Source organism: Salvia miltiorrhiza, chromosome 2 (genome assembly GCF_028751815.1).
Source record: "Salvia miltiorrhiza cultivar Shanhuang (shh) chromosome 2, IMPLAD_Smil_shh, whole genome shotgun sequence".
Lineage (NCBI taxonomy): Eukaryota > Viridiplantae > Streptophyta > Magnoliopsida > Lamiales > Lamiaceae > Salvia > Salvia miltiorrhiza.
Window position 1 is genome coordinate 43,452,614 of NC_080388.1, and position 27,837 is coordinate 43,480,450.

At 40.2% G+C, this 27,837-nt stretch overlaps 1 protein-coding gene and 1 pseudogene across 1 annotated transcript; both read right to left on the bottom strand.

The window, feature by feature from the left end:
* Nucleotides 1–7,858: 7,858 nt before the first annotated feature.
* LOC131008507 (uncharacterized) lies at nt 7,859–9,502 on the bottom strand. The gene has a single exon (XM_057935377.1). It carries the CDS (start codon nt 9,500–9,502, stop codon nt 7,859–7,861), a length of 1,644 nt encoding a protein of 547 aa, XP_057791360.1.
* Nucleotides 9,503–17,770: 8,268 nt separating this feature from the next.
* Nucleotides 17,771–26,661, bottom strand: LOC131013594 (tobamovirus multiplication protein 1-like; annotated as a pseudogene).
* Between the last annotated feature and the right edge of the window lie 1,176 nt (nt 26,662–27,837).

Consider the following 27,837-nt stretch of genomic DNA (forward strand, 5'->3'; position numbering starts at 1 on the left):
AGTTTAGGACTTAAAACACAAATAAATATGTGCATGTGATATTCTTTCACCATCATACAACTCAAGGATTAGAATTCAAATTCACATGTCATAATTTATATTTATATTTGCATTATTAATAAAATTATAAATATATTATTTAAATATAAATTTAAATTCCAATCTCTCGTGCAAATTTTTGTATTAATAAGAAATCATATGTAAACTTGTCTCACTATAAAATAATTCAAAATCAAGATTTGAAATAATTTTGAATAACAAATAAATTTAACCAATTTAAATCTTAATTTGGCTTATAATGAGACAGTCCATCTGAATTTTGTGCTAATTTAATTTAATTAACGAACCTTAATAGCCCTAAAAAGTAGTTTTTGTTGAAAAATGGGGAAATTTGGAGTGATATGAGTTGACGCGCATGCTAAATGCACGCGTCTGTGGTGACAGCGGCAGCGCCAACCCAAAGTGAAATGACCTTCTCCTCTTTTAAGGATCATTTTATTTTATTTTTAAACATTTATGTTACTTTTCTTTTTCTTCTTTTTATTCTTTCACGTGTAAGCAAGATTAAAAATTAATTTCACTTTTTGCAGGAATAATTACTTCCTCTTAACTTTAATCTGATAGTTGCTTTTAGTTTAATAAAATGCTGTAAATTCTTAAAACATCAAATTGGCATCATATCATCTTATATATATATAAAAAAGGGTAAATATCATATTAAACCTTGAACTATTCCCGCTTTATCAAAAATACTCTGGAAGTATCGAAATGCTTTCTAAACCCTCAAAGTATCAAGATTTTATCAAATATATCCCACATTTATTATCCGGTCACCAGAAATGTGACGTGGCTCGTCGGATGCCACAGTGTAATTTATATATATATTTTTATAATCCATGTCATTTTATATTCTACTTTCTAATCCATGTCATTTAAAAAATAAAAATCTCACCCTTCCCATTAAAAATCCACCCTTCCCAGTAATAAGCTCGATCGGCGCCGCTAGCTGCTGGCGGTGCGAATTTTTTTTATCGGAGATGAAATTGATAGCTATTCCCCCCGCCTGCAACTATCTCATTCTCTCGCTCTGCAAAATCGATCAATTCGCGGAAGCGATTGAGGTTTTGCGAGGGATAGGGAGAGCTGGCTGCGCTTCCGATTCCGACAGCTTCAGCCGTTTGATCTGAACTGAGCGAGGCGAGGATGGTGGATGCGGCGGCGGAGGTGATAGCGGAGATAGTGCAAATAGGGGGCGCGGCGGGCGATGGAGGTGGTGGAGAATCTGGAGGCGGAGGGGGTTGGGGTGGGGTTTGAGGCGTATGAGGCGGCGCTGGAGGGGTGCTTGGATGAGAAGCGGTTTGTGGTGGCGATGAGTGAGAGAGGGTTTATACTGTATCTAAGGGTGAGGCTGCGGCTGCTTGAGGGGTTGATGGCCATTGGTGAGGCAGAGCATGCCTCTGTTGTGAGGCGGAGATAAGCAGAGATGGGTTCCTAATTGGAACCACCTATGGAATAGATTTAATGGTGGATTTTTATTTTTAAAATAATATGGATTAAAAAAAATAGAATATAAAATGACATGGATTAAAAAAAATAAAATATAAATTGCACTGTGGCATCCGACGAGTCACGTCACATTTCTGGTGACTGGAAAATAGATGTGGGATATATTTGATAAAACTATGATACTTTGAGGGTTTAGAGAGCATTTCGATACTTCCAAGATATTTTTGATAAAGCGGGAATAGTTCAAGGTTTAATATGATATTTACCCTATAAAAAACTATTAATGATTGAAACTTTCCCCTTAATTCTAGGTAATACATGGCATTTTACAATCATTCATTTTTATTTATCTAAATTCTTCATTTATATCTTTTAATTTTATATTTTATTTTTAATAATAGTTATTGTTATATCCTAATAGACGTGAGACAATGGATATATTTTTTAAAAAATTTGAATCTCACTTAAAAAAAAAATTAGTGATAATCATCGACCCAAGAACTTATATAAAAGGATATTCATATTCTTCAAGTCCTAAATAAAAATTTATTTTAAACTGATGGAGTGATTGAAATTAAAATCATTTGAATTATACTGGCAATTTAATTTGATTAAATAAATTATTTCTTCAATTTAATTTGATTAAATATAATAATAATATTTATTATTATTATTATTATTATTATTATTATTATTATTATTATTATTATCCATTCATTCTTTGCAGATACCAACCATAAAAATCATATATTTTATTCTATTTCATTTCTAAATCCATTCCATTTCCATCTAATTTCATTCCTATGTATCTATGAATTAATTGAATACTCGATGTCGTTTTATCACCTCTAGTGCAAACATACTGATATGTCTTCGAATTTTGAGCCATTTGACCTTATTTTTCTTTTCTCTTATGTTTGTATGAGTTGTCTAGGGGAGAAAACTAGTGGTGCCAAGGGCCAACCAGAACCGGCGGTTCGACCCTGAATCGGCTCGGTGGTCAACGGTTCTGGCCCAGATCGTTGACCACCGGGCCGGTTCAGGGCCGAACCGCCAAACGTTAAGGGTCGGTTTAGGTTCACATATATTTCGACCCTGAACCGACGGTCCGAACTGGCGGTTCGACCCTGAACCGCCGGTTCCAGCCGAATTTTTAATTTTTTTTTAAATCAAATTAATATCCTACATTTTTCAATGCGGGATTCAACTTAACTTATAAACATATAACTTATCTAGGGATCAAACCTCATTGCTCCCCTCACCCAAATGTCAAAAAAAAACTTATAAATATTATTAAAATGCGATTTTATTAAAAAAAGAAAAGAAAAAAAAACCCTAAAAACCCTTGAAAGCACAAGAGAGCAGACTAAGGGCCGAGCCTCATTAAAACCTTTTCACGGAAAACCCAGTGGGAAAAACCGAGAAAAGGAAAAAGAGTACCCGTCTAAAAGACGAAAGCAAAAGAGGAGAAGAGCGGAAGGGAAAGTTTCCGGAACTCCGGCCTAACCATCGTCCCCAAACAATCCCGGCTCTCCTCCAAAGAAAACCATCAAAGCAAAGACAAAAGGCCGGTGAGACGCCGTCGCCAAATTGCCAAACAACAAAAGTCGAACTACACGGCCGGTTAGACTCCGTCGCCGGTGGTTCTCGCAAAACCCAAGCAGAACAAAGGCAAAGGGCCGGTAAGATGCCGTCGCCACAGTGCCAATTAATGAAAGCAAAGCTACACGGCCGATTATACGCCGTCGCCGGTAGCTTTCTAAAGCACCCAAACCCAAGAATTCCACGGTTGGAACTACCCGGCCGGTTATACGCCGTTGCCGTTAGTTCCCCACAAACGAGCCTAGGCTGGAGATTCGGGCCGGCTAGACTCCATCGCCAGAGACAGAACAGCCTAGAGATCGTTAGCTCAAGGCCCATAAAGCTTTCGCCCACAGCTAAAAAAGAGAGCCCATTCCTCTGGTGAGCCTCCAACATGCAATTCACACCAGAGTAGAACCACGTCGAGCAAATGTCCATGTTAGCTGCCCTATTCATCCGAGAAAAAGCAGCTCCGAGCAGCAAAGAATTGTCCGAACTTGGCGTCAGAAGAACAGGCTATCGAGACAAACCAGCGCGGCGGCCCGAACAGCTCCTTTCAACCAGGCTCGAACTGCGCCGGGGCAGCGTAAGCTGGCAGTCTGCATGGAACAGCCAGTCCGATAAAACCGAACCCCTCCTACTATCCCAGAACAGTACGCACATGACTATGCGTGGACATGTCTTTGGCCACAGCCAATTTAATGTCATTGATAGCGAACGGCCACCATCCTTCCGTACGATCGTTGTGAGCCATGATGTCAGCAGGTTGATTTCCTTCCCGGTATATATGAGTAATAATAAGCTGAAAATCCTGTAAAAGCCTCAACATGTTCTTCCAAAAATTCATAAAACGCCAGGGAACATCAGAAGAGCGAGATTCCAGGAGTCTCACCACATACATAGAATCAGACTCAATCCATAAGTTCATCCAATTTCGATCATGGGCCAGATTGATTGCAGTAATGACGGCCAGAAGCTCAGCTTCGAAGGCGAACCCAACACCACCTTTGATGTGAAAACAGCCACGAACCACTGCCCATTTATCCCGAAAAACACCTCCAGCAGCAATCAAACCCGGCGCGCCCAAAGCAGAACCATCCGTGTTAACTTTCATCCAATGATTAGTCGGAGGCCACCAATGCACCTCAATCATGCGAGGCGGCAGTCTGGCTCTCTGCTTAATCCCAAGCTTCCTAGTAATCAGATAGTCCGACCAGGTACCGTCAGAGGAGCCAAAGTTGTGGAAGTTGATCTCGATCTCCTTGAAGAACGATTTAACAAAAATCAGCACACGTTGAGCATCAAAGTTGATATTCTCGAAAATTTTAGAATTCTGAGTGTCCCAAATCTTCCAAATCAAAGAGATAACGCCAGCTTTCCAGAAAGTACGAAGTTGGGAACTGAAATTAGTCGACCAAGCCAACACCAGAAAGGAATGAATGTCCAAGCAATCAATAAGATCCTCTTTATCAAACCAACCAAGAAATTCCCTCCAAATCAAAGTCACCTTTGGACAGCTCCAGAAAATATGCGAGATAGATTCAGCACTGCCCAAGCAAAGATAGCAACCATTAGGTGCAACCAACCCTTGTCTGATAAGAATATCCATCGTGGGGAGCCTACCATGTATCACCCTCCAGCAAAGAATAGAACGTCGCATCGGAATGTAAGACTCCCAAATCCACTTTCCCCAGTTAACCTCAGGGAAACGATGGCAGCGACTAGAAAAAGCTAATTTAGCGGAAACCTCACCTGAAATGGAATGCTTCCAAAACCTGACATCCGCGTCCCCATTCATAGGAAGGCACAAAATATCAGCAACAACCTCAGGGAAGCGATTCACAAAAGCAGCAGAAAAGTGCCAGACACCGTCAAAGAAGTAATCTTTAATGGAGAAGTTCAGAAAACCATGCATGTAGTGCGGGATATGCAATTTGTCGATCAACGTGTAACCCAGCCAGTCATCTTTCCAGAAATAAGTGCAATCACTCAGCACAAGAATAAGATTCATCCACCAGCTGATTAACTTCATCCTTTATGCCAAGCCAAACGGAGGAATTGGCAATATTATTTTTTGCGTACCCAAAGCTCGTGAGATATCGAGTTCGCATAACCTGATGAGCCCAATCCACCCCCTTAATCATCTTCCAGGCAAGTTTCATGAGATAAGATTGGTTCATCAACGTGAAAGAACGAACTCCCAATCCTCCCTCTTCCCAAGGAGAACACGTTCTTCCCCAGCTGACCGGGCAGCTCAGACGTTGCTCAGTATTACCAGTCCACATAAAATTCCTGCACTTCCTGTCCAAAGAATGAAGAAGAGATTTGGGCCACTTGTAAGTCATCATAGAGTGGACGATCGAACTTTGAATCACCGATTTAATAAGACAAAGACGGCCAGCAATGGAAAGCTGAATTCCTTTCCAGCGAGCAAACTTCTGGACAATCCTATCGAAGATGGTCATAAAATAAGATGCTCAAGGACGACCAACAAAGATAGGAACTCCCAAGTAAGTCATCGGGAGATTACCAACCGAAAAACCAAGGGCGCGATGTATCTGACGACGCCTATCAGTGGATACACGACGGGAAAAGAAGAGATTCGACTTTTCTTGATTGCAGCTCTGTCCCGAGAGGCTCCCATAGTAATCAAAGATTTCCTGAATCTTCCTTGCATTACGAACAGTCGCACGACAGAATAAGATGACATCGTCCGCGTAAAAGAGATGAGTCGGAAAGAGAGTCGACCGACTAAAACTCATAGGCTTCAAATGTCCCGACTCCACACAGCTGCAAATTAAGAAACTCAAAACATCTTCAGCAATCCCAAATAAAATAGGGGATAGAGGATCCCCTTGTCTAACACCCCTAGAGCAAGGGAAATAGCCCGTGAGATGGCCGTTGTACAGGATAGAGAGTCTCGCTGAACTGAAAATAATCGCCACCCATTTAATAAAACTCTTGTGATAGCCATTAGCTCTAAGCACTTGAAAAATGAACTCCCAGCGAATAGTATCAAAGGCTTTCGTAATGTCAACTTTACAAGCCATGTTGATGCCATTGTTCGTACGCTCCATACAGTTAAATCCCTCAGAGCTGAGCATAATACAATCATGGATATTTCTGCCTTTTATGAAGCCAAATTGATTAGGCGAGACATGCGAAGCAGCAACAGAGCTAAGACGGGAAGCCAAAATCTTTGAGATGATTTTGAAGAAAAAATTCGAAAGGACAATTGGCCGAAGATCCCCCACCACAGAAACAGTCTCCTTTTTCGGGATAAGAATCATAGTGCTTGCATTGCATCCACTAGGCAGATAAGCATGACTGAAAAAACGTTGAACAGCATGAATAACATCAACTTTAATAATCTGCCAACATTTTTGGAAAAACATGCCAGAAAACCCATCGGGCCCCGGGGCGCTATTGGCATCCATGTCAAAGACCGCCGCAGCAACTTCCCCCTCATCCGGAATCGTAGTAAGAAGCCTATTTTGATCCTCAGAGACTCTCGGTTGAATCAAGGCGTCAATCTCTATCTGATCAGCTGCCGGGCTGCCATCATCAGAGAAAAGGGTCGAAAAATGATTGACGATATGCTGCTCAATCACATTCTGGCTGTACTCATCTTCCCCGTTAATATTCAGTCTAGAGATCGAGGCATTCCGTTTTCTAAACTTAGCAAGTCTATGAAAAAACGTCGTATTTCTGTCCCCATCCACGAGCCAGGAAGCTCTACTTTTCTGCTGAAGGAGTTTATTTTTCCTGGAAAGAGCAACGTTGATTTCCGCTTGAATCTGAACTTCTTCCTCAAATAACTCGTCATTGTAACCCAACTCCGAGATTCTAGTTTGCACTTCTAACAGATGCTGTTGCCACTCCGCCAAAGCTCTATCAACGAGACCAAAAACATCCTTATTCCAGACCCGAAGATCAGCGCGAAGCCTTTTAAGCTTTTTCATAATACAAACGATGGGGCAGAAAGAATCAATTGGTACCGTCCACGAAGTCTGCACCATGCTCATGAAGGAAGGATGAAGAATCCACATATTAAGAAACCGAAACTGTCTTCTCGCCGGGGGAAGAAAGTTTTTACATTGCAACACTAAGGGAGAATGATCCGACGTAAGACGCGGGAGAATGGAGGTGACGATAGAGTCCCATAAGGAAGCAAACCCTTGGGAAAATAAAGCTCTATCAAGCACCGATTCAACATGGCGTGGCAAGAATCTGCGCCCCGACCAAGTATAACGTAGGCCCTCCGTGGGAGATTCAATAAGTTGAGAGTCATTGATAAAATTACAGAAATCCCAGCACGAACCGCGGTGAGGCATAACATTGCTGATGCGTTCGTGAGCCCCTTTGATGGCATTGAAATCTCCAATGATAATAGTGTTAGTAGTGATGAGGCGAAGAATATCAGACCAGAGTTCACGGCGAGTAACCTGATCATTGGAGCCGTGAACAATCCCAATTCTAAAGTGAAAAGATTGCCAACTACAGTCCACCACCACAATCTGATCAGAAGAAAAAATCACCGTGGAAATCACAGACGGGTGAGAAAGAACCCAAATTTATGAGCATCTCGGAGTCCGGCAGTTTTGATGCACCGGAATGAGGTTTAAAGAATTCCAGAAAGAGTGCCGAACTCTATGAAAAGCAGTTTTAGGCTCGAGTAAGCCTAAAATAATGGGGGAGAAAGAACTGCAATGTTCTTTAAGCAGTCGCTTGGATTCATCCGTCACCCCGCGGATGTTCCATGCAATAACATTCATGTAGAGTGTTGTGAGTGAGTGGAAGAAGCATCGCTTCTTTCCACTTCGGAGGCCCAACTTTCAGTAGCAACATTATCCATAGCCACAATGCTAGCTCTCGAACTATTCTCAATAATGAAATCTCGCGCTTTATACCCCGTATCCGTTGAGTGTCGCAGACGGCTCTTGATACTGTCACGAGTCGCTGTGTTGAGTTCAGCATCCTTATTAACGTTATTCTTGGCAGCCTTGGCTGCTAACGCTTGCTTCGAGGGTCTACCCCTTTTCTTCGGCGGTGACTCCATTTTCATAGGGGCTTTGGCGATAGCTAATATTTGCTCCAGACGCTTAGCTTTCATCGCATTCTCAATGGCCACAGCCTCGGGACCTGTCGCTTCCATAAACTTGCTCTCAGTTCTCAAGCCAGGGACCTCAGTATCCTCATCGAGGAATTTCCCATCTGATTCCATAATTATTTCAGCATCAACTTCTTCCTCGTTCTCTGAAGAACCATTCTCTTGGTCAGATAAATTAACATGCTGCTTAGAAGCTTCCGTTTCCATCTGCTCATCCCTGCTCTGTAAAACCTCAAATCTGTTTCCAGTGTTTTGCTTAGCGTTATCGGGGGCAGGTGGCAATATCTTCCCAGCTGTAGGACTCGCCTTATCTCCATTCTCAGCTTCATCCTTATTTTGATGACTCTGATCCAATTCCTCGTCCATCTGCTCAGTCGCGACAATTGGCTGCCAGGCCTTGGCAGCGACAGGTTGCTTGTCTTTATCTATCACAGCTTCTTCCCTCTGCTTTCCCTTACGACACTTCTCCAGAGCATGCCCCGTTTGTTTACACCTGGAGCAATAAAAAGGCAAGTATTCATAAGAAAACTCCACATGAAAAGACACTTCTCCCCCATCAATGAGAAGCGAATTGGGAAGAGTTTTTGACATATCTAGTTCCACCAATAATCTTGCGTATTGGCCAAAATCCCTTTGCGCAGTTGCCCCATCAATTTTCAAGGGGTGTCCCACAAATCTGGCAATGCCCGTCAGAATTTCTGCATGCCAATATTCTATCGGAAGATAATGAATCCTAACCCACACGTTAGCAAGCGATGAGTGTTCCTTAAACGGGTCAAAGTTTTTGCTCCATTCTCTCAGACGAAGCAATCCACCAAAAACTTCCCAGACAAGTTTATGTTTAGCACGAGCTTTGTCGTCAGCCGAAGAGAAAACCATAGTGTAATATCCTTTGCCAATCGGAATTAACTTCCATGGGGCCCCAATACTCTGCAGTTCATTCTTTACCGCCAGGGCCGTCCTAGGCTTTTCCCCTTGTTTGAGAAGAATGCGTCCCGTAAGGGCATTAGCAAAGTCAGCCCTTTCCTTAAGAAGCAGTTCCTTAGGGGGTTTAAAGGTGAAAGACTGGCCTTCCTTCGTGGGTCGCAAAGCTTGGAACCGGTGAGCCGGGATATCAGGTCGTTTAGGTGCGCGGTTGGTCGCCATGTCGGCATATGATCGAACATGATTGTCCCCAGCCGGAACAATATTAGCCTTCCCACGCGGCGAGTCGCGATCAATTGTAGTCGCTCCTCCACCAGGAAGAGTTGCAGAATCCGATTCTGCTTCAGTAGCAGCCACAGAAAGAACCAGCGCAGCCTCCATCACTGCGCTTGATGATTTAAGTTTCATACTTTCATGTCCATGTTTTGACAACTGTGCGGGCAAGGTGAAGTTCGAAGAGACTTGCGGAAGGTTGAGACCACCACCAGGAACGCGGAGAGGACTTCCTGCGGCGATCATCGGACGGACGATCAAAAGAAGACGATGAAAAGTTTTGCGGGGGTAGGGTTAGGGTTTCGCATCTCTCAAAAAAAAACTTATAAATATATAACTTATATAATAACTTATAAATATATGTTGTATTTTTTAAATTTTGCGTATATATATACTTAACTTTAATAATTTTGAAATTACTCAACTTAAAAATCTTAAATAATATAATAACCTACAAATTTTGAAATTTTAATAATTTTTGAAATTTTTGAATAATTTTAGTAATTTTAATAATATAATACTTAACTTTAATAATTTTGAAAATTTTCAACACTTGTAAAGTAAAAATTTTTGAAATTTCATCACAAATCATTTAATTTCATAAAAAAGAATACAAAAAAAAAAATTAAAAAGGACAAGCCCGTGAACCGCCGATTTTCTATATATAGAGCGTGGAGGAGATTACCCGTAAGATTATGGCGAATTCTAACAAGGGAAGGATGTAGAAGAAGATGGAATCAACCCCAAATCAGTTGCAGATCCATTATCAATCGGATCAATCAAGGATCAAGCTAAATATGGAAAGAAATCATCTGCCAGCTAGACTTTGACTGCTACCGAACTGCTATTTAAAGTCCAGCATTTGTGGCTGGCAGAGATAAGTTTTCACATGAGAACACATTGAGAGACCTACAAAATTTTACACTTACACATTAGTTTTTAGTGTTCCTCTAGACTTAGACTTTAGCTAGTTCACCAAGAAAACAATTTACTTTCAGTTCTTTTACATTTTCCGCACCAAACAATTTATTTGCTTTTCGTATTTCAATTCCGTTGTGAAGAACAAATCCAAGGTTGTTGCCTTAGGTACTTTTGATATCAAGTATTTCGTATTTCATTTCATTTATGTGTTCATTCTATTTCGTATTTATGTTTTCCATTATGTGTGAGTAGTCCTCTTGGTGAGATTTGAGGAGTGGAAATGATTATTGTCGATATGTGTGCCTTCGGTTGAGTCCAGTGGTTCCGAAAGGATTTGTGCCAAATCATGGATAGTAGGGGCCTAACGAGTGATCTCCGTTCGATAAAAGGCCGTCCATGTCAAGTAAAGGCCAGGGTATACCAGGGCGTGACAACTGGTATACCCACGACCGAGTAGCTGAGCAGCGTCAATAAAATGCATTGTAGATCCGAAATGTGAGAGTGGGAGTGGATTGCAGATAAGAATGGAACGTACTCTACAAAATCAGCTTATCTTGCAATCAAGCTTCAAAACCAGAGGCACCCGACGACAACAAAAGATCCCAGTGTTTTCCAAAATGTTTGGAAAGCTCCTGCTACGCAGAAAGCTAGGATGACGGCTTGGAGAGCTCTTAAAAATAGACTCCCAACCTGCGATAACCTGGTCAAGAGGAACGTCGATCTGGATTTCATTGAGAGAAGCTGCGCTGCTTGCTTCCATGCTACCGAGACGGTGAATCACCTTTTCCTCCGTTGCCCGAAGTCGGAAGCAGTTTGGGACTCTCTACAGCGGTGGATTGGCTTTTATTCGGCCCGACCGGCAACTATTGAAGATCACTTCACAGCCTTCACCTATCTGGGAAAAGGTAAGAAAAGCAGACATTTCTTGAAGGCTCTTTGGAGTTGTACGATCTGGGTTTTGTGGAGACGAAGGAATGAAGGTCGGTTCGAAGGAAGGGCTTGGGATATCAACGGTTTAAGCCTTGAAATTAAAACTAGAATGTGGAGTTAGATGTCTATCTTTGAGTTACTTGATTGGAATGATTCCTTCTCTTCTTGGTGCTCCGGAAATCTTTCGAGCACTCTGTGTATGTAACTTGGGGCATCCCTGATGCCTTGCATGTTTAATGAAACCTTTTTTCTGATAAAAAAAAAAGATCCGAAATGTGAGGAAAGAATTTATAGGATACATTGTTCTTCCTCGGTTTTGGGCTTCTCTAGAAACTACCCATCAACTGTGTCGAGACATAAAGCCATGATTATCAAACAAGGAAAGCGCCTACTGTGCCGTAAGCATATCAATGACCGGTCGGTTCTCAGCCGAAAATGTATATCCCGGGAGATGTTTTTGCTAAACATACAGAGCCGGGGACCTTAGGAGAGAAGGTTGGTGAGGATCATACTTGGTGGATAACATGTATGACTACTAGCTAAGGAGAAGTGAAGCACACTGCCTTGTGACCGGGGAATGTGTGACCTTCAGATCAAGTGACTACAAGGGACTCAACCATCCCAAGTGTGAAGTGTAATATCTTGAAAAGTCCCAAAGTCTTTGGGCTACTCCTTGAGATTATACGGAGCATGGACGAATCTTTAGTATGCCCATGACCTAAACCAATATCGACAATAGTCAAGATCTACCTCAAATCTTATCCCCTTTTATATTTGATCTCCGTTTAAGTTTACTTATGCAGATAAACAGGTTGAGACCTTGATAACTCAATCTGTGCACCCGAAGAGTAAAGTAGTTCCTCACTCTCCGTGGGATCGACCCTAGCTTACCACTAAGACTAATCAGTCCGGTTGTAAGCATAGAAGCGTGTACTGTCCGTCTGGAGCATACACAAGTATTTTGATCGCACCGCGCGATGGGTGCGTGTCACATACTCACACAATTGAGGCCATCAATGAGATATTTCTTTTTTTTTTTTGGCCAACTTTTAGGATTATTCCTAAGTTTAAATTAAAACTTAGGCTTCATGAAAATCTTTTAGATCGAATTATAAATATTAACAAATACTTTCTCCATCCCTAAAAAAATAGTTAATTTTTATTATTTGGTACGTCCACAAAAAATAGTTCATACCCCATAACATGGTAAACCTCATTTTCTATTTATAATATAATTAATCATTATTATTAACACTAACCTTTAGATAATACTCCATCCGTCCACCAAAAATGGGGCACAATTACTATATTTGACGTCTACAAAAAATAGGGCACTTTCCCTTTTAGTACATGGGCCCACCTCTTTTCCTTATATTTTATCTTTACAAAAAAAATTACATTTAATTAAAGGGTTAAGTATCAAATCCGCCCCTAACATGGAGACCTTCGGAACGTTTAGCACTCTATGGGCAGGGGTGTGTCAACTAAGCCCCTAAAGTACCTAATTTTCGCTAATTAACCCCTCCGACTTAATGGATGGTTAACACAGTTAACTTTTTTAATTTTAATTTTTTTTATCTTATTGGTGGTGGGACCCATACCATCTTCTTCACCAAGCTTGCCGGAAACATAATCCACCCCTTCCCCGAAACTCCGACGTCGTAGCGGTGACAAGCACTCGGATCATTCCCGCTCTTCACCATGAATGCATGCACCTGCACGCCATACCGCAGAACCCGTAACTTGGCCACTAAATTAAGCATTGTAGTATATGTGAACTCATCAATCCGAGCTCCGTCTCCATCTAGTTACATCTGAATGAACAAGAGTGATCGCGTTACTTTCACAACCATCACTACTTTGCTTTGCTTTGATGAGATTTCTGCTTCTGATATAAGCGCTTATTATGGTGTTCCAAGAGAACACGTTTCGGTCAGGCATTTCATCAAACAGTTTGTGGGAGTCTCTGGTAAGACCGTGTTTGAAGTAGAAATCGATGAGTTGATTGGCGGTGACGATTCTTGGGAGAAAACCGAATTTGACGGCGTGCGCGTGGGACTTCAGCCCCTCCTTGAGGAATCTCATTTACATTTAAGAATTGAACAATTAATGAATGAATGAAATACCCAAATACAAAATTTAGTATAATCGCTCCAACAATGTTGCCTCCTAGATTTTGAGAAAAGATACAGATATTAACAAGAATTCAAATATGTCTTCGTGTCCGCGCCTACTCTGAGTCGAGAAATGGGCTCACAGTTGGAGGCGACGGCGGCTTGTCGCCGCTGCGACACCGGAGTTTCGGGGAAGGGGTGGATTAGGTTTCCGACGTGTTTCTAGCGAGCTTGGTGAAGAAGATGGTGTGGGTCCCACCACTAATAAAATAAAATAAAAATTAAAAATTAAAAAAGTTAACGGTGTTAACCGTCCGTTAAGTCGGAGGGGTTAATTGGCGGAAATTAAGTACTTCATGGGCTTAGTTGACACACCCCTGCCCATAGGGTGCTAAACGTTCCAAGGGCCTCCACGTTAGGGGAGAATTTGATACTTAACCCTTAATTAAATATCAACTACTCATTTCATACAATGGTAGGACTCTTTCTCCATTAGCCACTCATTTTATTAAAACTCGTGCCCAAAGAATATGCCCCATCTTTGATGGACGGATGAAATATCATTTTTCCACTCACAGTCAATCACTTTTGTTAAATTCATACCATCCATTTTTAGGGCTATCTTTCGGAGACAAATAGTATAACTTATTATTAAAATGAAATTATATATAAAAAGAGAGAGATAAAAAAAAAACCTTAGGACACACTCTTGAAAGCACAAAGAAGCAGACTAAGGGTCGAGCCTCATTAAAACCTCTTTAAGAAAAAAACTCAGTGGGAAAACCCTTAAAGAGGAAAAATAGTGCTCATCTAACAGGAGAAGTCACAACAGGACATAAAAGGAGACAACATAGACGTGAGCTTCAGACTAATCATCACCCACGCTATGTCGCCTTGAACGAAAAAAGAATCTACCACAAGAAAAACAGGATCACTTGTAGAGCTCTAGCCTGACCATCTCTCTAAAGTGACCCAAGTCTTTCCCATGCACGCGAGCTAGAAGAACCAACTGGCAGCGGCGCTAGCGCTATCAGGGCCTACCAGCGAATTGCGCCAAAATAAAAGGAACCCAGAACCGAGTTCGTACTGTGAAGAATTCTCAAAAGCCTGAGAACCACAATGTATCTTCCAGGGCCCGAATCGCAAAATCTGGTGGGTTGCACGCTATCTGCACGAGGAGAGTAACTAAATCAGTACTGGAGCAAAATCCAAGCATAGAAATCTGGCACACCAAATGTTTGATGAAAAGGTTGAGCAAGAGAGAAGACCACAGTTGCCCATAACGAGCTGATGGCCACATCAATAGAATCCCGACGCCAACTGGCGAGGGCGGTGTACCCTCTCCAACCGTGGAGCCACCAACAGAGCCCGACCTCCCAGATCTAAGCTTCTAACGCACCAGAGAGCTGAAAAAAAATTCGGGAGACACCCCAACACCAACCACCGTGATCCCAACCGAACGAACCATTCATGGAGAGAAAAGCGAGCTCCAGACTAGACCACAAACTGCAGCCACCAAACTCACGATCCTTGCAAAATCCATGACGAAACCTGATGTAACCAAAATAAATATCAAAAGCAAAAGAACCATACTGGGAATACCGCCTGAGGTGCCAAAAACCCAAGCAAAACGGCATGTGCTCCACCTATTCAGCATAATGCCGCATAGTAAAAGCATCCCCCTGGCAACGGAACAAGAACAAGAACTGAATAAATGATGTCGTATCCCCAAGCGCTAGTTGCGGCAACAAGGAAGGTCGAGACCCCAGTCCTGTGATGAAGACACGAGCCAACTACTTGAGAGGAAGACCAAGCCCAAATCATCGCACCATACGGATATAGCTGTGTGTGGACATAATGTTCGCAGTCTTGTTTCCCTCTGTATAGATGTGCGAAACTTGAGTATGAAAATCACGAAGGAGAGCAATGGTGTGTTTCCAAAGAGCCATGAAATGCCAGGGGACGTCGCATGAGCGCGTGTCCACCAACCAGACAACATAGCTTGAATCCGCTCCAATCCAAAGATGCAACCATCCTCTTGAATGAGCAATGGAAGCCGTGATCAACACAAGAAGCTCAGCCTCGAAAGTAAAAGCCAGTACCACCCTTAATATGGAAACAACCTCCAATGCAACACTATTTATCTCTGAAAACTGCGCCAGCTGCGATTTTCCCCAGGGCGCCAGAGGTTGAGCCATCGGTGTTGACTTTGATCCATTGATTTATAGGGGGCTACCAGTGGACATTGATGAAAGCCAGTGGAGACGTGGCTCGCGAAGAGACGCCAATATTGTGAATAATGACATAATCGTTCCAAGAATTAGACATGCCAAGCTTCGAGAATTGAGAGTCCATATCTTTAAAAGCCACCTTTATAAACTGTAGCACGCCTTTTTGTCGGAAGTGAACATTATCAAGAGCCGCTTGGTTGCATGCCAAATCCCCCAAAGTAAGTTAATGATGCCAGCCTTCCAAAAGCTCATGATCTGCGAGCTGAAATTAACATTCCAAGACATAACCTAGAAGCTATGGATATCTGCACAATCCAAAAGATTTAGGCGGTCAAACCAAGCTAGAAACACAAACCATATAGCTTGCACGGACGCACAATGCCAGAACAATGCCAGAATATGTGGTCGATCTATTCCTCAGAATTAGAGCAAAGATAACAATAATTCGGCATAATCAAACCACGATGTCTCATGCTATCCAATGTAGGGAGCTTGTTATGAAGAATGGGCCAACAAATCAAAGATTGTCTCACAGGGATAAACGCCTCCAAAATCCAGAGGCCCCAAGTGACTTTCGGGAAACGATGACAATTATTTGAAAAAGCCAAGACAGCAGTGACGTCCCCTCGAACAGTCGGCTTCCAAAAACGCGTGTTTTGGTCTCTACCCATAGGCAGGAGCAATATGTCGCAAACAATGCTCGAGTGAAGAGCGATAAAGTCCTCCAAGAAATGCCATAGCTCATCAAAGAAATAATCATCAACCAATTGATTAAGATAGCCATGAATATAGTGCAGAATAGTCAGTCTATCAATTAGTTTGTAGCCACGCCAGTCGTCTTTCCAGAAATAAGTGCAGTGGCCAGTACCCACGTATGAGTAAGAGTCATCCACTAGCCCATCAATCTCATGCTTGATGTCGAGCCAAACCGAGGAATTAGCCACAAAGTGCTTAGAGTAGCCAAACTCAACCAAATCGAACGAAGGATCCGAAATGCAAAGTCTTGCCCTTTCACTATCTTCCAAGCATCTTCATAAGGTAACACTTGTTCATCAAGAAAATAAAAATCTTATTATGCCCAAGCCCTTTCCTCTTTAATGGCACAAGTAACAAGCCGGTCGTTTGTAGATGCTACCTGTCCAGATAAAAAGCTGGAGGCCCTTCCAAGCATACCTTGCCTGCCATAGAAAATTGGAGGCCTTTCTATATGGCAAATTTTTTAATAATGCGGTCCTTGGTTGCCAAGAAATAACTCGCCCTGGGATGGCCCACGAAGAGAGGGACTCAGTCCCAAATAAGTGACATGAAAGCTCCTGAGGAAAAATCCAAGACACGATGAATAGCACGACTCATCGAAGTGGTGACACCATAGGCAAAGAAAACACTAGATTTCTCTTGGCTGCAAAATTGTCTAGAAATCGAGCCATAATAGCTGAGCATCTCCTTGATTTTGCGTGCGTTTCTAACAGAGGCTTTGCAAAATATGATGATACGTCTGCATAGAGTAGATGAGGTGGGAAGTAATGAGCACAACTAAAAATGCAATTCGCAATAAGATGGCTCAACACGTATTCAGCAATACCAAAAAGAATCGGTGAAAGATGATTACCTTGCCGAACTCCTCTAGAGCAGGCAAAATATCCACTGAGACGACCACTATAAAGAATGGATATTCGAGCCGAACTGAAAATAATATCCAGTGAATGAAAGTTTCATGAAATCAGTTGGCATGAAGAACCTGAAGGATGAAATTCCAGTTCATAATATCGAAAGATATGTATTTAATTGAAATTCAAGTTCATAGTATCGAAGAACCTGAAGGATGAAATGGAGTATAACTTATACTGACATTCAATTCACTATATTAAAAAAACTATGTATTTAATTGAATTTTCAATATATTTGGAGTATATTTGTGAAAATGATCAAACATTAAAGTATAAATTAATATTTTTCTTAATTTAAATTTACAAGATAATAACGAACCAACAATTTCTTCTACCTGATATTACTGATAAAATAAAATACAAATAAATGTTAATAAATATACAATTAATAGTCGTCAATTTAAATTCCTACCGAACTAGTGTACATCTTAAGCTCTGAATACTTTAAATCTTAAATATTGGAAACTATACATTTCTTCTCTTCAAAGAAAGAAAAAAAGAAGTCCACAGATGTATAGAAAAAACCAAGCTCTATTATGCATCATGGTTTGATTGTGGAACATCTATTGCATAAATAAGAAACCCTAATCCATCAAACACAGGCAGGAAATATAAACTGACCTAAAGAAGGAAAAAAGAAGAAAATAACTGCCAGATCAAACACCTGAATGGTCTTTAATATATAAGGAACTTTTTTCATCAACCTCTTCCATGTGTAGTTGCTACTATGTACAACATCCAAAGCTGGTTTCAAATTTAGGGCACGGAAGACGGGCGAGCATCGTAGCCCCAATCGCCTTCTAGAGCTTAAAATCGAGCTTCATCACACACAGTCAACGTTCTATGTCTACCAGCCCCCTTAATTTACAGCATCGTCTTTCCATAATTCCACAACTGAGGGCTCTTCAGGCATGATTGGGAGGGCGGTGAACGCGCACTGCGCGATTCATATGGGGCTTACTCGAGAGACCTGCAATCGCGAAACCTCAAACCGGCTGAGGGCAGAAATGGGGCTACAAATTTAGTTCATTCGGGAGGTTGAAAAAGAATAATCAAACAAGTGAACACAACAGAAAAAGTTGCTATCAAAATTACAAATACGTGGCTAACCCCTAAAATCGACATACCTAACACGACAAAAATTATCAATATATTGCCAAATCTTATGAGGAATGATGCTTTCGAAGCTATCATATGAAGCATCTGAAGCTTAAGGAACATAAAGTTTTGAGAGGGGAGAGTCGAACCTGACTCCACGCACTGGTTTCATTTGTCCGGCGCTGTGGATGGACAGCCACAGATCTGTCACTAATAAAGGCTATTGTGGTTGATTCTCGTTGCGTATTGATCATGGCTAGAGGGGGTAATTCTCTCATCACGAATAAGACAAAGGCCGAAGGGATTGACGAACCTGGATGTAAGACAAATAGCGCATCAAGAAAATTCGACGACACTTTTGAATCGAGAAGTTTCGATATAAGATCATAGCGTATGGACTTATAACGGAACAGGGAAGTTGGAAAGGGTACCTATAAAATAATATAAAACCAGTAGAAGAGATGTATAAACATCGTCTATCTGTTGCTCAGTGCCAGTGATAAAATAGCTGCAGCAAGATTTAATTCGCTTTGATATGCTTTCTCTGCTGGAATCAGAATAGGAGAGAATGTGTAATGAAGAACAATGGGAACTTACAGGTATATTTGTAGCCATAGCGACAACGGCACTTGATGTGAAACATATAACAGACACAATGGCCAAGCCAGCAACCTGTACATAGATGCAAAGCACGATAGACATAGGTTAAACGACAAAAATCAAGAATTAGCCGTTTACTTTATCTTTATCAAGAAATGAATGAAGAAGAAAAATTGGTAGCACGAAGAGGGAATAGTTCAAGTTTTCAAATGTAGGAGTTAGAGAAACTTTTGCAACTCAACTCAAAAAACATAGGATAAATAAAAATAAAAATAAAGGCTAAATACTCTAATATATCCTAAACTATCACCAATTTTCATTTCAGTCCCGAACTATGCAAATCTATCCTATACAAAAAAATTCAGTACTTAGAACCTGAGTAGAATAGCTGCAAATTTTATGTGGAAATACATATCTAAAGATGAACTTTTATTAATGCCATGTAAGTTCAAAACGATGTCATTTTAAGGAGGAATATAAAAAAAATGAAATATTGAGCTTACATGGCATTACAAAAGTCATTTTTGCGCATGTATTTCCACATCAAATCGTTACAATCCTACTAAGCTTTTAGGCATCCAAAAATTTGTCCAACGCTAGATTTGATAAGTTCCATTAGTTTGGATATTAATTGGCCAAACTTCATATTTCGGGATAGAATTGAAAAAAATGGTGATGATTTGGGACATATTTGAGTATTTGGGCCAGCATTAAATGATGACACATAATAGTACTCAGTAGTTACCTTCCACATTTCAGTTGAAGCTTGCTCGGATCTAACTTTTCTCATTTTCAAGAACAATATAAGTCCTGAAACAAAGATGATTGGAAAAGAAACATTAAGATATACGGAGTAACCCAAGTACTAACTATAAGTTGTTCTTCCATGGTCGTATATTTAATAATCGAAGTGGTCTAAAGAATAATTCATGCTCATGGTATTTTGAAGTGTTGGTAGTATAAAGAATAATTTTGGTGTTTTTTTATTTATGACCTCAACTTTATTTTTAATCTAGGGAAAAGGTGCAGATCCACCCCTATATTAGAGGCCCCTATATCGTATTGCTCCCCATAGTCGACATTGGATCAAATAGGCCCCCGAAGTCCGAAAAATTGATCAATAAGCCCGTTTGACTAACCGTTGTTAGTCAAACGTTAGTCAATTTTTTTTTACCCCCAATTTCTTTTTTCTTCCAATTTCTACCCCCAATTCCAATTCAGCCACCGCCATCTCCCTCGGCCTCTCCTTCAATCCAACTCTCACTCTCTCTCTCGGCTGAAAGTCTGAAATGAGCCGTCCAAATCAACGCCGACCTTCCTTCTTCAAAGCAGAAGCTTCCATTTTCCAGTGAAGCTAGAACGGTGCCGGCGGACTACAGTGGCTGCTGTAATTTTCGACTGAAGGAGTGAGACGGGAGTGAGAGATATCCCCCTCTCTCTATTTCTAAAGCTCAATTTTCTGGTCTAAGATCTCGCGAGCCAATTTTCTGGTCTAAGATCTCACCGCAGCGGCTCCTCCACCCGCTCTTCCCTCTTCGACCCCACGACCACGTGCGCCACGGCTACGGCCCTTCTTCCGGTGAAGAACTGAACGACACCATCTTCTCTGATTCGAGGAACCGCCACCTCCCTCTGTCTCTCTTCCTTCCCGAGTCCGGCACGAAGCTCTCCTCTTCTCTCTCGCTCAGATCTCTCTTGAACAAACACAAATCCGACCCAACTTCTTCCCCTTCGATCATCCGGCAAGGGGCGCCGCCTCCGACCACCAGTCGCCCAACAGCCCCCTGAATCGGGCCTGAACAACCCTAGACACACACCGATCGCCGTTGTGTCTCCCTTTGTCTGGAATCTGAACTACTTTTGCGCGACAGAAAGAAACAAGCGAGAGAGAATGAGACGAGAAAGAGAGGTGACCGGCGGTCTCGTCGCCGCCGGAAAAGAAGAGAGAGGCTTAGGGAGATGTCGGCGTTGGATTGAGGGAGAGGTGACCGGCGGCCTCGTCGCGGCCGGAAGAGGCCGAGGGAGATGTCGGCGGTGGCTCAATTGGAATTGGGGGTAGAAATTTGGGGTAGAAATTGGAAGAAGAAAGAAATTGGGGGTAAAAAAAAATTGACTAACGTTTGACTAACAGCGGTTAGTCAAACGGGCTTAATTGATCGATTTTTCAGACTTCGGGGGCCTATTTGATTCCATGTCGACTATGGGGAGCAATACGCACAGGGGCCTCTACTATAGGAGTGGATCTGCACCTTTTCCCTTTAATCTATTTTACAGAACTTGCAAATTTGACTAGGCTCACACGTACTTTTGTCTCGTATAAAAGTCGTGTCAAATAGGCTCACCTAAAAAAAATGTTTATCATGCGACATCTCAGATCGAAAAACATGTTCTACAAGTGAGCCTAGTAAGACACCCAATATTGAATTTTTTTATGTGAGACAAAATAAAACAAATTTGCAGCGTTCAAGATATTTAAAAAACAAATTATAGTTGAGGTCATAAAAAAAACACCAAAGTTGAGGTCATAAACTACTATTAACGCTATTTTAAAATGAAGGAATGCTTATGGAACAAATTATCCTAGAGCCTACGAGACTAGGCACACGTCTAAATAGTTCCCTTGTCGAAGTCGTGTGACTCCAAGGCTCAAGGCGCTGGACACATGAGCACAGTGAGCCTTGCTTTAATAACTAGGACCCTAAGAAGGTAACTCATACAAGCATAATACCACATGAAATTCAACAATCTTATCATGGTACTAAAATTACTGAAGGAAGATGCAAACAAATACTGAAGGGATACGGGTACTCACCGTAGCAAGCCAAGGCTCCTCCGAGCAAAAGAACTGCTACGGCCATCAGATCTACGTATACCTGCAAAAAGGTAACAAGATTTTTTTGCTTGCTAATCAGTACATAGGGATTAGCATAGTCTAAAATATATGCATTTTTCAACTCTCAACAGCGTAGAATTTCCATTTGCAAAATTCTTGTATTCAAAATAACCATAATTTTAAAAATTTCAAAATATTAAAGGCTAAGAGCGGAGCCTCTCACTCTATGTGTCATTTACGTTGGTAAAACGGTGAAGAAGAAAAGTAGAGGAGACTCGAGAAGTAATTAGATCTGTAATTGAGAAGTAAATCATTGGAGTCTACACGAAACACACTAGAATCGGTTCAACCAAAGAGGCAAGTATTCGTGCCTGAGCGACGACTGCTGAGTCAATAGGATTCTTCCCCATTCCTATCCATATAAGCACAGAAGCTGCTACCATTATTACAAAGATTAAGATAGAGACCTGCCCAAATGATTGTTATTAGATAAGAGAAAAAAAAAAAACAGAAGATAACATTTTTAAGACAATGACTGTTGCAGAAGGATTAGAAGTTGATTTTATACCAAAACCACGACTTTCTGACAACTTCCTATATGAATTGACATGAAGGAGAAACATCTACGTCGACTACTGGTGTTAGAGTCAGTAGTGTTTGTTTTCTCCAGTAGGGCATCTTGGGGGCTCCATCCTTCTTCGTCTTCATCGTCATCGTTTGAGTTATGGCAAAGGTCAACCCTGCAAGCCATCATATCGGTCCTTTAAGCTTTAAATCATGATAGTATTATTTTGAGGTAGCATCCAATTCCAACACAAATTAGAAACTCAAAAACATATTACCAGTGAATATTACAGATATAACTTAAGAAAATAGGGTCCACAAAGGCACAAACTAATAAAAAAAGTGTACTATCCTAAAATCCGAGAAAGGGGTTTTATATTTGGGATAATAACAGCAGGTAAACTATTGAACTTTGCCCAAATTCTGTTTTTGCGTAGCACAAAAAGACTATGCCAGTAAATTACTGTACAAGGAACCATTTCAAACAAACAATGCTTAGCAAATCGTATGAATAATATTCTAATACACAGCAAATAGAGATAAACATCGAGAGAATTTACAGGTATAATTCTATATTTATTTTGCACTGCTCAAACCAAATATGTGATGGGAAATATTAGATTGCAAATATTATTGATGTTATTACTGTAGTTTCTGGAGTGGGACCATGAAACTTACAGGCCGGAAAAAAACGGAAAAATAAAATTTTAAAGTTTAATTCGCTAAAAAGAAGACTTACCAAAACGACAAAAGTAGAAGAAATGCTGCAACAAACAGAATTTTGGGGAAAGCTGTGGAAAAATCATATCTCTGCGGTGAGCAACTGTTGTACTACGATTATCAACATTCAATTTCAATAATCACAACATGCTTGAGCTCGGCATACCCATGACAACGAATCCACAGGATTGCGACCAGCAAGTCCAACGCTTACAGGCAGCAACAAGAGTCAACACAAAATATAGGAAATAACCTGCCACAGATATTTTTATATTCTAAGAATCAATAACGGAGAATAAAGAGTGAGCTTCTTGATAATCTAGAAGCCTGTGTGCATGTTGTCGTGTACGTAGCACAACTTGCATCGACTCACAGGCTTTGTTTGATGACATTACTCAAAAGCCGTAATATTCTCACCCAAATTTGAAGACCCGATCATCAGATGAAAGGTCTGAACAATTCAAACAAAAATGAGAGCACGTTCAAGATCCAATTTCGAAAATCTCAACAATGAAACAAGACTGTTGACCACTCATTATTTTCCATTAGGGCCAATAAGTCATAAAATTACCTTTTGACGGTTCCAGCCAAGTAGTGGATTCCTTGAATGAATCCTCATTAACTGATACATGAAGAGAAATCAAATAAGGTACAAAAAACTGCTTAAAGACTGGTAAAAGAAATAAAGTAGAAACGAGTCAAATGCTCAAGGTTTACAAAATTTCTAAGCTAAAACCATTTTTATTTGGGCTACTAGCAAAAGCAAAAAAAAAACACTCGGATCTACTTCAACTGTATTTTTTAAATTTATTTATTTTTCAGCATATACATGTGCGTATATATATTGTTTTTTGTTGCTTTTCAGAATTTATTTAATGCAAACAAAGACCATTGATTTAATCGCCTACATATTTAGCCAATATACTTTATGCAAATTTATGGAATCTTAAACGTGATAGGTTTATGGGTAAGGATTAAGTAATTAGGATGTCTCTAGGGCGTGTTTGAGGGAGAAGTGGTTGATGGGCATATTAGTTAAAGAGAAAAGATGGAAATTTGCAATGGTTTTCGCTTTTCACATATTAATGTGTGGAAAATTGAGGAAATATTAATGCACACATATGATGCAAAAGAAAATCAGTGCATGTATACATACATGGATGAGTTATACTAGAAACTTTTCAGCCGTAGAAACTATGAATGATGCTTCTTTATATATACAATAATGCTTCCTTTTATGAATTGTAAATCATACAAAAATCAATGATCCAAATTGGTTCCAACTTCCAAGTTAAGTCAGAGCAAGACAAAATTAAACTTAATATTCATAATTCAGGTAGATCCATTTGATTCTTGTGTCACATAATTTTTTTACCAAGACAACAAATTGGCATAAAATTACTCCATCGTTAGAAATATGGTTACATTATCAATTTGAAAGAATTGGCCAAAATTCAACAATGTTTGGTTTGCATTCTAACAAGAAAAACCATTATTGCATTCCCAAGTAATTTGGCAGCTACTTCCACTCATCTATTTCCGACAGCTATCACATATTATGCCATCAGTTCCACCTAGCAGATAAGTTTCAGGGAAACTCTTCATCCAAATTATAATCCAGTCGTCTAAACTAACCAAACCAGTATCACTATATCAGCCCAATTTTTAATACTGCATTCCTAAGTCGAACTTCAATGAGGTACAAACAATTCTTAAGACTGAAATTTCAAACTACAATTGATAGAAACTCCATAGCCATGTTTAAAATCACATTTAACAAAGTTCACTTTTTGCAGCAGCCGACAACCCCATCTCCATTCTTTCACTTATATTGTCTACTTATGCCTCAATCATTCTCAAATTTCTTAACCATTGCTTATCTCTTGGTGCAAATCACTGTTGATGAGAGTGATCCAAACTGTTTGGGCCGAGTCCGAGAGGCTCATGGTGCGACTTTGATTTTTTTACTACATGGTTAGGGCTTGAGGGATTGGTAGCCACAACTACCGCCCCCGTGGTATGGACCTGTATACAAAGACGGATTCCATCTAGGTTTAGGGTTATGCAGATGATTTGCACCCCTTTTCAACTGATAGTCAAATTATCTCCTTTGCCCGTGGTTTTTCCCCGTCTTGGGTTTCCACATAAACCTCTGTGTGTTCATCTTGTTCTTCGTTTACTTGTCTTCTATTATAATAATTACAACCAAACTAAAGCTAAAATTCAATACAACACTAAAACGTCAATCCTCTACCCGGATAACCCCCCCCAAAAAAATGACGAACATAAAGAAAACTTCAAGATCATTGCATAAGAAACCTCAAGAATGTGGCATAGCATTCTCTACGAACCCTCTTACAATTGATCCAAATTTATCACAGAAAAACAACCAAAACCAAGATAAATCAACCAATTCCCATCAAGAATGTAATGTCGCCTCAATGCATTCATCAACCACTACATACAGCAACCAGAAAGAGAGAAAATAATCACCCAATACAAACCAATAAATGCCTCAATCACTCTCCATTTTCTTAACCACTGCTTATCTCTTGGTGCAAATCCTCATCCATTACAACCAAACTAAAACTCACCAAAGAACCAATGCAGCGATCTAAAATTCAATATGACATTCAACATCACTCCTATACCCAAATAATAAACAAACAAAACAACAAATACAAAGAAAACTTCAAGATTGTTGCATAGGAAATCTCAAGAACGCAACATAGCATACTCTCTATTAACCCTTTTTCCAATTGAATCAAATTTCTCAACCAAAAATAGCCAAAACCAATTCTCACATAGTATACAATGTTTCCTTATCTGTTGGTGCAAATCCACATTCATTACAACCAAACTAAAGCTCACTAAAGAACCAATTGCAATGATCTAAATCTCAATACAACACTCAACATCACTCCTCAACCCAAAGAATCCAAAACAAATCACACAAAAAAGACACAGACAACTTCAAGATTCTTGCCTAGGAAATATAAAAAGTGTAATATAGCATACTCTCTCTAATACCCTCTTCAAATTGAATCAATTTTCTCAACCAAAAATAAGCTCACCAAAAACGTAATATTCCACTATGCATAAACCATCAACTACAAAAAAATAACTAGAAAGCAAAACAAGAAATTACCTGATAAAAAGCAATAAACGCAATAACACCATCAACACAAGCAAGTCCCACATTGACTCCCACCACCGCCTCCGGATAGCAATTCCTATCTCTCAGCTCCAACATTTTACTTTTCCGCTCAAACAATCCAACCCTGTTCCCCCCCTCTCTCACAATCTGCACAAACACGCACCCTCACCGTCAAGTGTGTGTGATACAAGCACTTATTATTAAGAATTCGCCACCGCAAAAGACAAGATTTTGCAGCGTGCCGACACACGTACATATAGTATAATGAATAATACAACGGCGAGTATAGAGGAGTGTATCTTTTGTTTCACAACTTTTTCGATGGTATCTTTGAATTCCTCTGGTCTACAGCTCTGATTGAGATCCCTCAACTCCCACCTGATCCCTTTATATGTCTCTCTCTCTCTCTCTCTCTCTCTCTCTCTCTCTCTCTATTTACTACGAATCTGGATATTCATGTATATATAGTATATATAATCAAATCAAGCTCGGCAAGTGTTGGCATTAAATTAGACTATAGCTTGACTTAGCTAAAAAAAGAGTCGTTGTTAAATGGAAGTAGTCGTTTAAGCTCTATGGTGTGACACGTGTCTTGATTAGGTTATTTTTGTTAGTTTTTATTTTTATGATGAAATCAGAATATTTATTGTTGATCCAAATGGGGAAATTTATGAAACCCAAGCCCCAAACCCCGGTTCAATCCATGCTACATGTTGGCTTATGGACTATCTAATTGAAATAACTTCATTATTCCTAAACTGGAGTGGAACGAGTTGAAATATTTTTCAAATTTGCAATATTTTCTTACTTATAGTAAAAAGTGTAGTTTTACTAATAACATACTGATTAATATCCTAAACTATAAGGGCATCTCCAACTCCAAGTGATTATGTAAAATGGCTTTGAGAGCTAATTTCCAACTTCCAACCCTGCGCCAAATGTTTGATCTTATATTATAAGATCATTAAAAATAAAATAAAATACAATAGTTAATTTACATTTTAAGCCTTTGATCCGATAGATCCGATGGGCTAGCCCGAAACACGAATGTTTGGGGATAGGGTTGAAATTTACTAACCCAAATTTGTTTAAATCCAATTAGTCTGCACCCGAATAACCCGATAGGGTTAGTCCGAAACCCGATGGATTGTCCGATTGATATCCCTAATTGTAGCCACCATCCTCCTTGATTTTTTTTTTTTCGTTATTTGATTATTACTTCATCTGTCCATGAAATGAGTATCCATTTGGGGGTGACACAGATTTTAAGAAATTGATTAAGTGTGTGTGAGTGGAATAAGGGACCCACTTTTATTGTGAGTGAGTTATGTGGGATACACTTACCAAAAAATGAAATGAGTACGCATTTGGTGGTTAGACAAAAAATGAAATATGGGTACTCATTTCGTGGATGGAGAGAGCAATATATAACAAGTACGCCTTCTCGTGTGATGCACATGCACGACAACCATAAAAAAATTTAATAATATTTTTAATAAATAAATATAAATGTTACTCCCTCCGTCTCAGTATAAGTGGCTCAAAACCTTTTGGCACGGGAATTAAGAAGAATGTGTAAATTGATTAAAAGTTGTGAGGCCTACCCCT